At 41.8% G+C, this 12,853-nt stretch overlaps 1 protein-coding gene across 16 annotated transcripts in view; it reads left to right on the forward strand.

Moving 5' to 3' along the window:
• TENM1 (teneurin transmembrane protein 1) overlaps window positions 1–12,853 on the forward strand; it is a 697,978-nt gene that overhangs the window by 664,807 nt on the left and 20,318 nt on the right. For all 16 annotated transcript variants that reach the window (XM_039487530.1, XM_039487526.1, XM_039487540.1 and 13 more), the window contains 2 exons: window positions 2,069–2,241; window positions 3,731–3,966. In XM_039487530.1, coding sequence (XP_039343464.1) covers window positions 2,069–2,241; window positions 3,731–3,966 — 409 coding nt within the window. The remainder of the gene's footprint in view (window positions 1–2,068; window positions 2,242–3,730; window positions 3,967–12,853) is intronic.

Below are 12,853 nucleotides of genomic sequence, written 5' to 3' on the forward strand. Positions count from 1 at the left end.
TAAATGTATAATCATTCATGTCCACATCTACACTGACCCTGAGTAGCATATTTTCCTCTAGTCCCAACTGTGTAGGGAGTTATGTATACCATAATTACGGTGGCAGAATCAGACCCTAAATTTTATTTTCAAATGAGTTCCAATAAAGGGGCAATAAAAAATAGGCAATCTGAATGCTCTGGCTAGCCTCTCGCATCTGTTCCATCAGGCAGGAAATGAAATATGATTGACCAACTTTAATGGAGAGTTTTCTAATGATGAACAATAGTGATTTGAATTAGTCAGGTTAACTAGCAGCTGTGGAAGCTGGTCAATTTCCATACAACCAGGATGGGGGGGGGTGGAATGTATGTAAGCGTTCATAATATATATGAGTATAGTAGAAAAACACAGAGAGATAACTATAATATTTCTAGCATTTGATGAATTAATTTGGCAAAAAAGCAAGTTGTTCAGCAGTTATGTCTGAAACATGTTTTCATCTGAAAAGAACATCTGCTGTATTTTTCTCTTCTTTCTTTTTATGGGGAATCCAAACTTCTTCCCTCATTTTATGCACAAATACTTCTACAGCCACATGGACATTGTTTGGCTAATTTAGTCTTTTGTAGTACAGCAATGCTGTCAGCACATTAAACAAAGACCATGGCCAGATCAGTGCTGTAAAATGGAGTGGCCCCATTGAAGTCAATGGAACTACACCATTTGACACACTAGCAGAGATCTGGCCTCATAGTGTTTTGTAGATATGGGGAGAAAGACTTTAAAATATAATAATCTAACTATTCAGAAATATGCCCTTTCTCACATGACTAGTCCTATCTCAAATAAGTAGACCTATAATTTCAATCTGTCCACTTGGATGGGTCAGAAGCATTCACATCAGTGGGAGCTATAAGACTGGGCCTTATTATGTACCAATGCCAGGCACAGAGTGGTGGTCTGCATAAATTTTTTCAGAGCGAGGTTAGTCAATCATCTGCATCGAGCTGCTGGCTATAATGAAAAGGATATTATTGTATATCATTTGAATTCCAAATAGTACTGCTTAAATATGTGTTAACAACTTGTAGTGATGAGATATGAATCAGTTTTAATTTTGAAAAAAAATCACATTATCTTAAGTAGTAACAATATTAATAAAACCACAAAATCACATGAGAGCCTTGAAAGAGACCCGTTTAACTGAGATCTCGGGTCAGCCTCTGTCCGGGCTTTCATTCTGCTTTACTACTGTCCAGAAGATCACCTCAGTTAAGAGTACAAACATATTTGTAGAAGTGAAAATCCATTTGAGATGTTGTTCCAGGTCTGTGCATTATTCACTTTTTCATAATGTGGGCTGATTTGAATATACATAATGTTCCCTGAAATAAAATAATTCACTCGGCACTGATGAAATATGGGTTATCTAAAATGTTTAGGTCCAGTTACTACTGTCCTGTGTCATGCTGAGTAGTTCTTACTCAAGAAATCCCATGGGAAATACTCATCTAAGGAAGTACCAAGCAGGCAACATAACCATTACGAATTGGATCCTACGTATTTACTTATAACTGTAGGAGTTTTTTAATTTTTCATCATACATATTAAATATTTAAAATTCAGCAACAAAATATTATGTTTGTATTTTGCAGTATCTAAGAACTAGGATTAATTTGATTCAAATATTAGAAAATGTCATTGTTAGTTATCTGAATGCAGAGTGACCTCTAGTGGCAGCTTTCCTATATCACATCAAAGAAAGTTTAAATCACCACGGATTGTATATGTTGCAACCTAACATGATACAGGTGATTCAGACAGTAGTTTTACACTAAAGTGACCTATTACCTATTTTATCCAGCAGTACTAAAAAATATAGCTCAAATCAGAGATAAAAAATTCAAAAGTAGAAGAATTAACACAACATTTAACAATTAATTAAACAATTTACCTTTTTATTTATTGTGCAGTGTTGGCAGTCAGCATTATTTAAACTTGCACCATAATTGCTCATAGGAGCACATACAAATTTATATTGACACTCTCCAAAGTTCTGTAACATTTGAATCTTCTGTTTTCTCAGGTATGACCTTGAAGGCCACCTGACTAATGCAACGTTTCCAACTGGTGAGGTCAGCAGTTTCCACAGTGATGTTGAAAAACTAACAAAAGTAGAACTTGAATCTTCAAACAGAGAAAATGTGATCACAGCTACAAACTTCTCAGCTACCTCTACTATATACACTTTAAAACAAGGTAATTAAAGTATCTCTGTTTCTTTTGCCATAGTTATTAAATTTGAAACTATAGCCACTTGCATTTTTATCAGTTTGCCAAAAAAAATCACCTGACTTTGTCTGATTTGTTTCCTCCGAACTTCAACACAAATTTCTAGTTCCTGTTTTATTATACTACCCAAGTAACTACTAGAAATGGACCATTGGTGGGTGCACTTCCAACTATGAGTGTATTCAGGGGTCAATGGGTACACTGTTTTTTTAAATCTCTGCTATCTCTAGACTTTGTGCGTAACACCATTTAGTATCTCAATATCAAAGTGGTAAGAATTGACTTTAATGCAGTTAGTTTTGTCATTCTAAGAAATACCCCGCAAAAGATTGACTTGCCATATTGACACTGTAATATGGAAATGCCGTCAGTGGCTGATGTGGGAAATTCATTCCTGGCAATGCCACCTTCTAGCAGTGGTTCTTATAGGAATGACAACAAAATGTGACCCATATCAGCTGCTGAGTGCATGTAGGCAGGTCATGAATACCAAGATTCTGAGTAGACAGGTGCTCAAGCTATTGCAGCTACACTATATTTTTAGTGTGCAAGCTCAATAAAGCTAGCGTATGTATGTCTCATCGAGCTGGAAATTACACCTTCCAGCTCCAGGGCAGAAGTACCCTGAGAGGTGCAGCACAGAATTCACAGCCCGGGGAAGGAAGACTTAAGGTGGCTTTAAACCACCTTAGCATTGTCCCAATCCAGGGCAGCTCCAGGGCCTGCAGCATAATTTTAACTATACTTGAAGCCTATCTAAGCCTATAGCAGCTTCCACTGGGTGCCCTGTGGGCTGCAGCACTGCCTAGATTCTTCACAGCATTTCATGTTCTGGTCTCACCACTGACACATCCCCTCCTGCCGCCAACTGCACCCCTAACATGCTCTATATGCCAGGGCTTGTGGAGGGGGTCCTCAGAAGGCAGCCTTATCACTGATTTCACAGCACCTGTGCCAGGAAATCCTCCCACAACCAGAAATACGGCTTTTCAGCCCTTTTATATGGCATAAAGAGGACAGAGTCTGGGGAGAGGTTCTTATACTAGATAGTTGAAAAAATAACTGTCAGACTCGACCTCAATTCTTCGTTAAGTTCATTTAAGGGTTATGCTTTACTATATTAGTGGCATATTGATCCCAACAGACTAATCATCAGCATACTGTCAGAGTGGCCGAAAAGCCAACCTGATGAATTCACTTTTTTAAAAGCCTACGATCTGAAGGCAATGACCTTTATTCAGGATGTAGGATGCCTCCATATGAAAATAATAAGGCCTAAATTTACTGAAAATTTGTTTACATATCTGAAGACCTCCAGCCTCCAGGTTACAAACATATACCGATGTTGGTATATATACAGCTGCCTATAAACCATGGACAAACATACCCTTGCACATCTAACATCTGTTTCATAAAGGTGGAGAACTGAACTTTCCCCATCTTATTTTATTGACAGACAACACGCAGAATATCTATCGGGTCAGCCCGGATGGTTCGCTGAGAGTCACATTTGCCAGCGGAATGGAGATCACTCTAAACACAGAGCCCCACATTCTAGCAGGCGTGGTTAACCCCACTTTGGGAAAGTGCAATATCTCATTACCTGGAGAGCATAATTCAAACCTCATAGAATGGAGGCAAAGGAAGGAGCAGACCAAAGGCAATATCTCAGCATTTGAGAGAAGGTTACGGGTAAGGATTCCTCCTTTGTAAAGTGCAGCATTTCTTCTGAAGACAACTGACTTAAATCTTGTTGAAATGTATTTCTTTATAAAAATCGTGATGAAGAGTATATTTTAGAGCTAGGCCCTAGCCACAGATTTCAAACACAAATTGTTTCTCCCAAGCTCATGGGGATTCTGATCCATTGTTTTTTATTTTAGTTGTTAAACTTGACCTCCAGATATAATTGCATTTTTTTTCTTTTCAATTAAATTATGATTTGTGGCAAAAGCCACGTGTAGTTACTCTGCCCCCATAGCAGATTGTGAGTCTTTGCATTCTGACTTCCCTTCTTGTTCTGGCTGGAGGTAATCTCTGCCAGCTGCCCAGTGCTGTACCTGGGGCAGATTACTTCCAGTGGTGCACTGCTGAACTGCACTTGCCAGTACATCTGGCAGAAGGGGGAGATTAAGGCAAGTCAAAAGCTATGCCTCCATGGTGCTGTTCTCTCTCTCTCCTTATGGTATCGACGATACAACTTGCATCCCTCATTCCCCTGCACGAGTGCATTAGCCAGGTCACAATCTGGTCCTAATAAACAAGCATTTTTAAATTGCATCCTTGGTTTGTATTTTCCTTCCTGAGAATTCACAGATGATAATGACAGATGGTCACATTCACCATCTGATTAACAGTAAGACCCAAAGCAACTGTTAACTTGTTAAAAAAAAAGGTGCTTTAAGAAATCAGTAATATTTTTGACACAAACACTGCTTGAAAAACCTGTAAAATGAGTGGGAATATTTAATATTCAAAGTAATGATTAGCAACAATGGGGTGCATAGGTATGTATTATCTTGGATTATGCCAAATTAAACTCTGAATGTTTGCAATCAAATATTTCAAGGATGCCTCTTGGTTGTCAGTCCTACATGATTTTTTTCTCAGAAAAATGTGTGAATTTATTCAGTTTAATCTCCATTTTTAAACTTGGATAATGTATGCACACATTCACTTCTTTGTTAAGTATTTAATTGTTATTATCTTATTATTGCTTATTATTTGTATGAATGTAGCATCTAGGATCCCTAGCCATGGACCATTCGGCTCAGGGCTGTACAAATACAGAACAAAAAGATAGGGAATCTATTAGTGAATCATGAACCCAACCAGTGATCAGAGTGTGGTTATCATGACAAAACACCTATCTGTTATGAAACAAACTGTCAGACCAAATGCCTTTCCGACCACTGGATCATAATTTCCTCACAAATACCTTGCATACAGGACAAAGCCTCATTTGGTTTCCCTTGCATTTCTCGGATTGTCCAGTCACCTCTTCTCCATCACAGTTTGAATACTCATTTTAGTTATGACCGGAAAAGTGGTTGAACAGTTCAGTAACTCCTCACTTAACGTCCTCCCACTTAACGTTGTTTCGAAGTTACGTCACTGCTCCATTAGGGAACATGCTCGTTTAAAGTTGCGCAATGCTCCCTTATAATTATAAAAATTGGAAAGAGTCCAGCGGAGAGCAACAAAAAAGATTAGAGGGCTGGAGCACATGACTTATGAGGAGAGGCTGAGGGAACTGGGATTATTTAGTCTGCAGAACTGAAAAATGAAGGGGGATTTGATAGCTGCTTTCACCTACTTGAAAGGGGGTTCCAAAGAGGACGGCTCTAGACTGTTCTCAGTGGTAGCAGATGACAGAACAAGGAGTAATGGTCTCAAGTTGCAGCGGGGGAGGTTTAGGTTGGATATTAGGAAAAACTTTTTCACTGGGAGGGTGGTGAAGGACTGGAATGGGTTACCTAGGGAGGTGGTGGAATCTCCTTCCTTAGAGGTGTAACCCTTCTGCCGGGCCGAAACGATAGCAGCAAGGGCCGGGTTCAATACATAGGGGTCCCTTCCCCACAACATAATGCAAAACCAGCTTGAGCCCCCACCCAGTGACCTGGGAAAATCTTACACACACCCCTGGGCGCCTCGAGGAGGCAATACTTCCCCTCTCACAAGCACAGAGCCTTGGTGTAGCAGAAAAGGTTTAATTACATGATAAACAACAAGCATTAAATTGGGAAAATACCTCAGCTAGAGTTCATAGGTCAAACCGTGAGCAAAGACCCACCCCAGCAAATTGGGCCGTGTCCTTCTCTCGGGGCCCTTGAGTCCAGCAACCCCCAAATCACCCACAGTCCCAAAAGTCCCACAATCCAAAAGTCTCTGTGTCGGGTCAGTGCAGCCCCAGAATTCAAGAGTCTCTCTGCAGAGGTCCCCCTCCCCAGCCTGGGTAGAAAAGGGCACCTTACATGGTTTTGGGGCCAACTGCCCTGCCTCTTCGTGGGGTTCTGCTTCCACTAGTCATCCCCGCAAACAGCTCATCTCCGCTTGCTCTGTGGGCTGCTCCACTCTGCCAGCTGCTCTGGTCCACCAGCTGTCCTGTGAGCCACTCCAGCCGTCCTCGCGAGCTGCTTGGGTCCACTCACCCAGTGGCTGCACAAACTGCTCCACACCGCTCTGCCAGCTGCTCTGCTTCACGGTATTGCTTCAGGCTCCCCCACTCATTAGCACAGTACTCAGTGCTCTCAGCTCAGCAAGTCCAGCTCTTCAGTGATTTCAGCTCTTAGTGATTCCAGCTCATAGTAGGGGAGCCCCAGTGCCAGTGAGTTCAGCTCAGTAACCTGTATCTAGACTCTTAAGGGAATCAAAAAATTAACTCTGACATTCCACAGTGGAGAGAGGCATAGGTGGAACTGGTGCTCCTGGCTCACACAAGAAGCCTGCACCACCCAGTACAGATATCTGTCCCCAGCCTCTCTCCCTTGACTGGGTTTTGGAACCCACGTCCCTTGTCTAGGAAGTGCTATTTAGTTGACAATGAAACCCTCTATCATAAGACAGTTTTGTAGTTCCTCATTTACTTAATCGGGATGACAACATTTTATTGCTCCTGCCCCAATAACAATGAAATTGGGGCTCCCATAGCTGTGAAAATAACCATCCCAGGCTGCTGTGCAGTATGCTAAGTGGGGTGGGAGTGCCAATGCAAATAACTGAAATGCTAATGCGAATACTTGAAACTTCTTTCTGCACTCCCCATAATCTACCACCAGATGTCAGGGTAGAGCTCATCCTGACTCTGCTTACAGAGGTTTTTAAGGTCAGGCTTGACAAAGCCCTGGCTGGGATGATTGAGTTGGGAATTGGTCCTGGTTTGAGCAGGGGGTTGGACTAGATGACCTCCTGAGGTCCCTTCCAACCCTGATATTCTATGATTCTATGATAACGTCGTTTGGCTGCCTGCTCTATCCACTGCTTGTAGGATTCTGTGGAAGAGCAGCGACTTTACAAAAACAACAAGGAGTCTGGTGGCACCTTAAAGACTAACAGATTTATTTGGGTATAAGCTTTCATGGGTAAAAAACCTCACTTCTTCAGAGGCATGGAGTGAAAGTTACCGATGCAGGCATTATATAATGTTACAGAGATACTCCCTTTTCTTCATGTGTCATATATAATGCCTGCATCGGTAACTTTCACTCCATGCCTCTGAAGAAGTGAGATTTTTTTACCCACAAAAGCTTATGCCTAAATAAGTCTGTTAGTCTTTAAGTTGCCACTGGACCTTTGTTGTTTTTGTGGATACAGACTAACACGGCTACCCCCTGATACTCGACTTTACAAGGGAGCATTGCACAAGTTCCTTTTCTCCGCCTCTTCCCCCTCCCTCCCAGTGCTTCCCCCACCGCCAAACAGCTGTTTGGCTGCGCTTAGGACTTTCTGGCAGGGAGGGGGAGGAACAGGGAAGCGCCGCGTCTCCACTCTTCCCCCTCCCTCTCAGAAAGTCCTAAGCACCACCAAACAGCTGTTTGGCGGCAGGGGAAGCACTGGGAGGGAGGGGGAGGAGTGAGAACGCGGCGTGCTCTGGAGAGGTGGAGTGGGGGTCGGAAGAGGTGGGCCTGGAGTGGAGCGGGGACAGGAAGAGGCGGGCCTGGAGCATCTCCTGGTAAAGTTGGCGCCTATTCTTCTGGGCAGAAGCTGCTGCGCAAGGTGCTTCCTAGCGTCCTTGCCTGCCGTGGGCTGTGCCTGTGTGAGGAAGCCAGGGGCACCTCCCAACCACAGTACAGTAGAGTACTCTACAGTATATAATGCCTTTTGTCTGCCCCCAAAAAATTTCCTTGGAACCTAAGCCCCCACATTTACATTAAATCTTGTGGGAAAATTGGATTCATTTAACATCGTTTCACTTAAAGTTGCTTTTTTCAGGAACATATCTACAATGTTAAGTGAAGCGTTACTGTACTGTATTGACAAATGTGCATGTTTTAGGAATGAATGGGTGGCTCAAACGGCCTTCAACGTGCAATTCAACAATTGGTTCATTTCTGCATAAGTCTTTCAGACTGTGCTTAGATAACTGAAAAACACCTATTTAAGTGCATTGAATCATAAAAGTGATAAATGTCAAAGGTGCATCTGATCATCTATTCTGCCTCATATTGCCTTATGTTCAAGTGCTTCATCCTGCTCAATATTGTTCTGATATTCGCCTTAAATTTTACAGTGGCTAATTTCATTCCATGTTTTTAACTCATTTTCATCTGCACCTTTGTTTTCCTCAATAGCACATGCCAAAAAAGGAGGAGGTTCACAGGTGTGTTGGGCCTAGAGGAGTGAAATATGCTCAAGAAGTGAAATATGTCCATTTATTGAAAAATTACAAGCAAATTAAAGCACCCATAGATCAAGTGCTGAGTTGAAACTGCATGAAACCGCTAGTCCATTTGTTGTTCTGTTCAGAAGGAGAATCTACAGTGTATTACTCACTTGACATACTGTCATGGAAGCTCAACCCCTCCAAAAAAAAATCCAGCCACGTCACAATAGTATCATCATTATTGTGGTAAACTAAAAAGAGCCTGATTGTACTCTTGAGATGTGCACAGCACAGAGACCATCCACACATGGATCCCCTCTCTGGCTCAGAAAGGCATCTCAACTGCCTACATGGAAGAGTCGTCTTCTCCCCTAGATACCACCAATAGCTACACGAAGATGGAGGGCAAACAGTGGGCATGCTGGGAGAGGACTGGATGAGATAAAGACAGGAATTGACAAAGAATATTTTTCTACCTATATTATTTCTCAATGTCCACCCCTATTCCCGCTCCACAATGGAATTCCCCTTTGAGGGAGGGTTCTTTGGGAAGCCTATTCTAGAGGCGTTCCTGTTCTATTGGAACACCACTGCCATAGAGCAGAGCCAGAGATGTGGTTAAGGCACAGCTCCTCTGTGCAGATCTCAAGGTGTCAGCAGGATTTGTGGATCCAACCTGCAGGAGACCTCATTCCTCCACTCTTACCAAAATGCTAGGGGAGAAATCTCTATGAGGATAGTCCCAGGGAAGGGGGCAATTAGAGCTTAATTACATTTTTCTAGATTAAATGATCATTTTAAATACAAGTGGGAGAAGCATATTTTTGCTCTGTCTTCTAAAGTGTAAGGTAAAGACTTTTTCCCCTTTAAAATTGAATCCTTTCGTGCCAAATTCATCTGAGATTTTGTTTCTTGAACAAGGGAGTTCACATGGTCACATAAGTGCCAGTACATTTTGGGGCTTGGGTTAGGATTTTTGGTTGGTTATTTTCTTCTCTCCCACCTTTTATAAACAAAAAATACTAAAGCTATGAGAGTGGCTAGCAATGAGTCACTTCTTGTGAGCATCCTGGAAGAGGTGAGCTTTCTGGAGGGACTTAAATGAGAAATATGTGATGGCATGGTGGGTAAGAGAAGAGAAGATATTCCATGCATGTGAATAGGATCAGGGATACTTCTAAGAGAAAGGGACAAACTGAGTATCTAAGCTGGTATTGATAAAGTGGGCATAGCGTCACAAGTCTAATATATAGCATAGTGGAGTTGTGTCGGGCTTTGACAATGAAGATAAAAGTTTGAATTTGGTGGTGGTGGAGGAGGAGTCAGGGAGATGTAGGGAATTATGAGGAACAGTGGAGTTAAACCCACAGTCAGAGTATCAGTGCAGATTTCGTTTTCACAGAGAGAGCTGCATCCTGCTAGGTAACTAGGCCCTTTGAAAATGAAAAGCAGTACAGCAACTCCTCACTTAATGTTGTAGTTGTGTCCTGAAAAATGTGACTTAAAGTGAAATGATGTTAAGCGAATCCAATTTCCCCATAAGAATTAATGTAAATGGAGGAGGGTAGGTTCCAGGGAAAAAAATTTCACCACACAAAAGAGTATATTTTATATATATATATACACACACATAGTATAAGTTTTAAACAAACAATTTAATACTGTACATAGCAATGATGATTGTGAAGCTTGGTGGTGAAGTCAGAGGGTGGAAGAGGGTGGGGTATTTCCCAGGGAATGCCTTACTGCTAAATGATGAACTAGTACTTGGCTGAGCCCTCAAGGATTAACACCTTGTTAATGTATCCTCACACTCTACAAGGCAGCACAAATGGAGGGAGGGGAAACAGCATGGCAGACAGAGACACACCCTGTATGAGAGAGAGAGATGTGCATTGCCCCTTTAAGTACGCTGACCCCACTCTAAGTACATTGCCTTTTTAAGTAGATCAGCAAGTTGAAACAGCAGCTGCTGCCAGCAATCTCCCTCTGTCCTGAGCCCTGTCACGTCCTCCCCCCACCCCGCTCTATGGAAATGAGGTAAGCGGGGGGCAGGAGCAGGGGGAGGGGGACATGCTGACATTAGCCCCCCTATTCCCCGCCCCCCGCACTGCAAGCAGGAGGCGCCGGGGAGCAGCTCCAAGGCAGAGGGCAGGAGCAGCACATGGCAGTGGTGGGAGGGACAGCTGAACTGCTGGCAATTGATAGCCTGCTGAGCGGCTGCTGCAAAGGGGACTTAGGGGAGCGGGGAGCGGGGAGCTGATAGGTGGGCTGCTGGTCCACCCTGGTTCCAAGCCCCTACCAGCTAGCTCCAGCAGGCTGCTGTTTCTGCAAGCAGTGGACAAAGCAGGCAGCTGCCAAGCAACATTATAAGGGAGCATTGCACAACTTTAAATGAGCATGTTCTCTAATTGATCAGCAATGTAACAACGAAACAATGTTAACCGGGATGACTTTAAGTGAGGAGTTACTGTATAGCATTGTCAAAAAAAATCAAATAAAAACTATAACGCCAATAGACTAAATAAATTAAAGGTATTGTTGACAAATCTTTGAAAACTTTTATTTGGGTACAATTACAAAAGAATTACATTAGCTGAGGGCTAGAATACAAATCAAAACAAGGGCCACTTTTGCCTTAGTTCATATTGGGTCACATTTTGAAAATAAAGCTACTAAGCACTTGATAGTCACTGTACAAAGCCCTAAAATAGCTAGATAATGCCTTGGAAAGCCTGTGATGTAGGAGTATGAGAGTATGATGCTGAATTTTGAGAATATAAGAGGAGGCCCCAGGGATTAGACTGGTTCTCATTGGAGATTAATAGACTTGCAGGAGTCCTCAAAATTCAATCAAAAACCAGGTGGCACAATCCAAAAGTTTTGAGAATGAAGAGGGGAAATCATGTCAAATTATTTCACTTAAAATTTAGCACTGATGTGGTTAAAGTAGCCAAGTAATTCAGTCAATTGAAGTAACCAGTACAAATGAGTTTGACTGATAAGGAAATAAATTTAAAAGCAGACAAGTATGGAATAGGATAAAAAGAGGCCAGGTTATAAAAGTAGTAGACTTCTTCCTCTCTAGGACTTTCTAATGCCCTTAATTCCCAGTCTCCATTAATAGGCAGCACAAAGGCATGTGCCCCCAGAGGATTGTTACTTCATCCTTGGAGGAGAGCTTACCCATGCTAGCAGCAGGCCTTGAAAAAAGGTATAAAAGTCATATTTTTAAAAAGTGGCAAGACTGCATGGTAAGAATTCTTCTTCCCAGAAATGGAACAGAGAAGAGGATCTAGCACATTAGTAACTAGAATGCTGTAGTAGAGGCCAAACAGGGTCCCAACACACCAATCAGGTAGATAACACTGAAATTAAACACAACTTTTTTAAGTGTAGAATGCTCTGACCTAGTACCTTCACCAAATATGCAAAACAGTTCATATGTGTGTGTACAGTCTTTATATTAATAATAAATCTACATACAATTAGGCATTTTAACATGAATTTTAATCTAGCAAGCCTTCTTTTTTTAATCAGTTGAACTATTTTAATTGACTTCTGAAAATGAAGCAAAGGCTGCTGTTAAAACCAATGAGCATGTTGCATAGTAATATATCAATTAGAATTCGGTGCTGCTTACTCCTTTCTTTTGCATAACTGAGAACTCAGAACTGGATACAAACCGTTTTTTACAAGTGACTGTCTACAAAATTGAGAATTAGATGTCTGACTAGTCTCACTTTTGCACTTACAAAAAACCTTGCTGTCTAAAACTCAAGTCAGAAGTTTTGAGGATATGGGCTTGAACAGATATGTTTGTTATGCTGGTTAACAAATATTTTTCCATAATATTACCAGTCCTCTAACTAGTTACTTTATAGTTATTGGGTGAGATCCTCTGGTGTCATTAGTTGGTTTGGCTTCACTGAAAATACAAGAATGTACACATACCTGCAGACTAGTTTACACATTTTTGGTAATCATTAGGTCTGAGAATTGAAGTCAGTGGAACTACACCAATTTGCATCCGCTGAGGATCTAGTTCTTTGATAGCCAGTTCCTCCTTATTGGCATAGAAAAGTCTCAATGTAGGCAAAGTTTGTAAGCAAACATTTGACTTGTGCTGGATATTGGAATATCCTAATTCCTTTTCCTCACATTAGCTCATTACTCAGTGTCAAGGTTCCTCTCCCCACTCTGAACTTTAGGGTACAGATGTGAGGACCTGCATGGACACTTCTAAGCTTAATTACT

Source organism: Mauremys reevesii, linkage group 9 (genome assembly GCF_016161935.1).
Source record: "Mauremys reevesii isolate NIE-2019 linkage group 9, ASM1616193v1, whole genome shotgun sequence".
NCBI lineage: Eukaryota > Metazoa > Chordata > Testudines > Geoemydidae > Mauremys > Mauremys reevesii.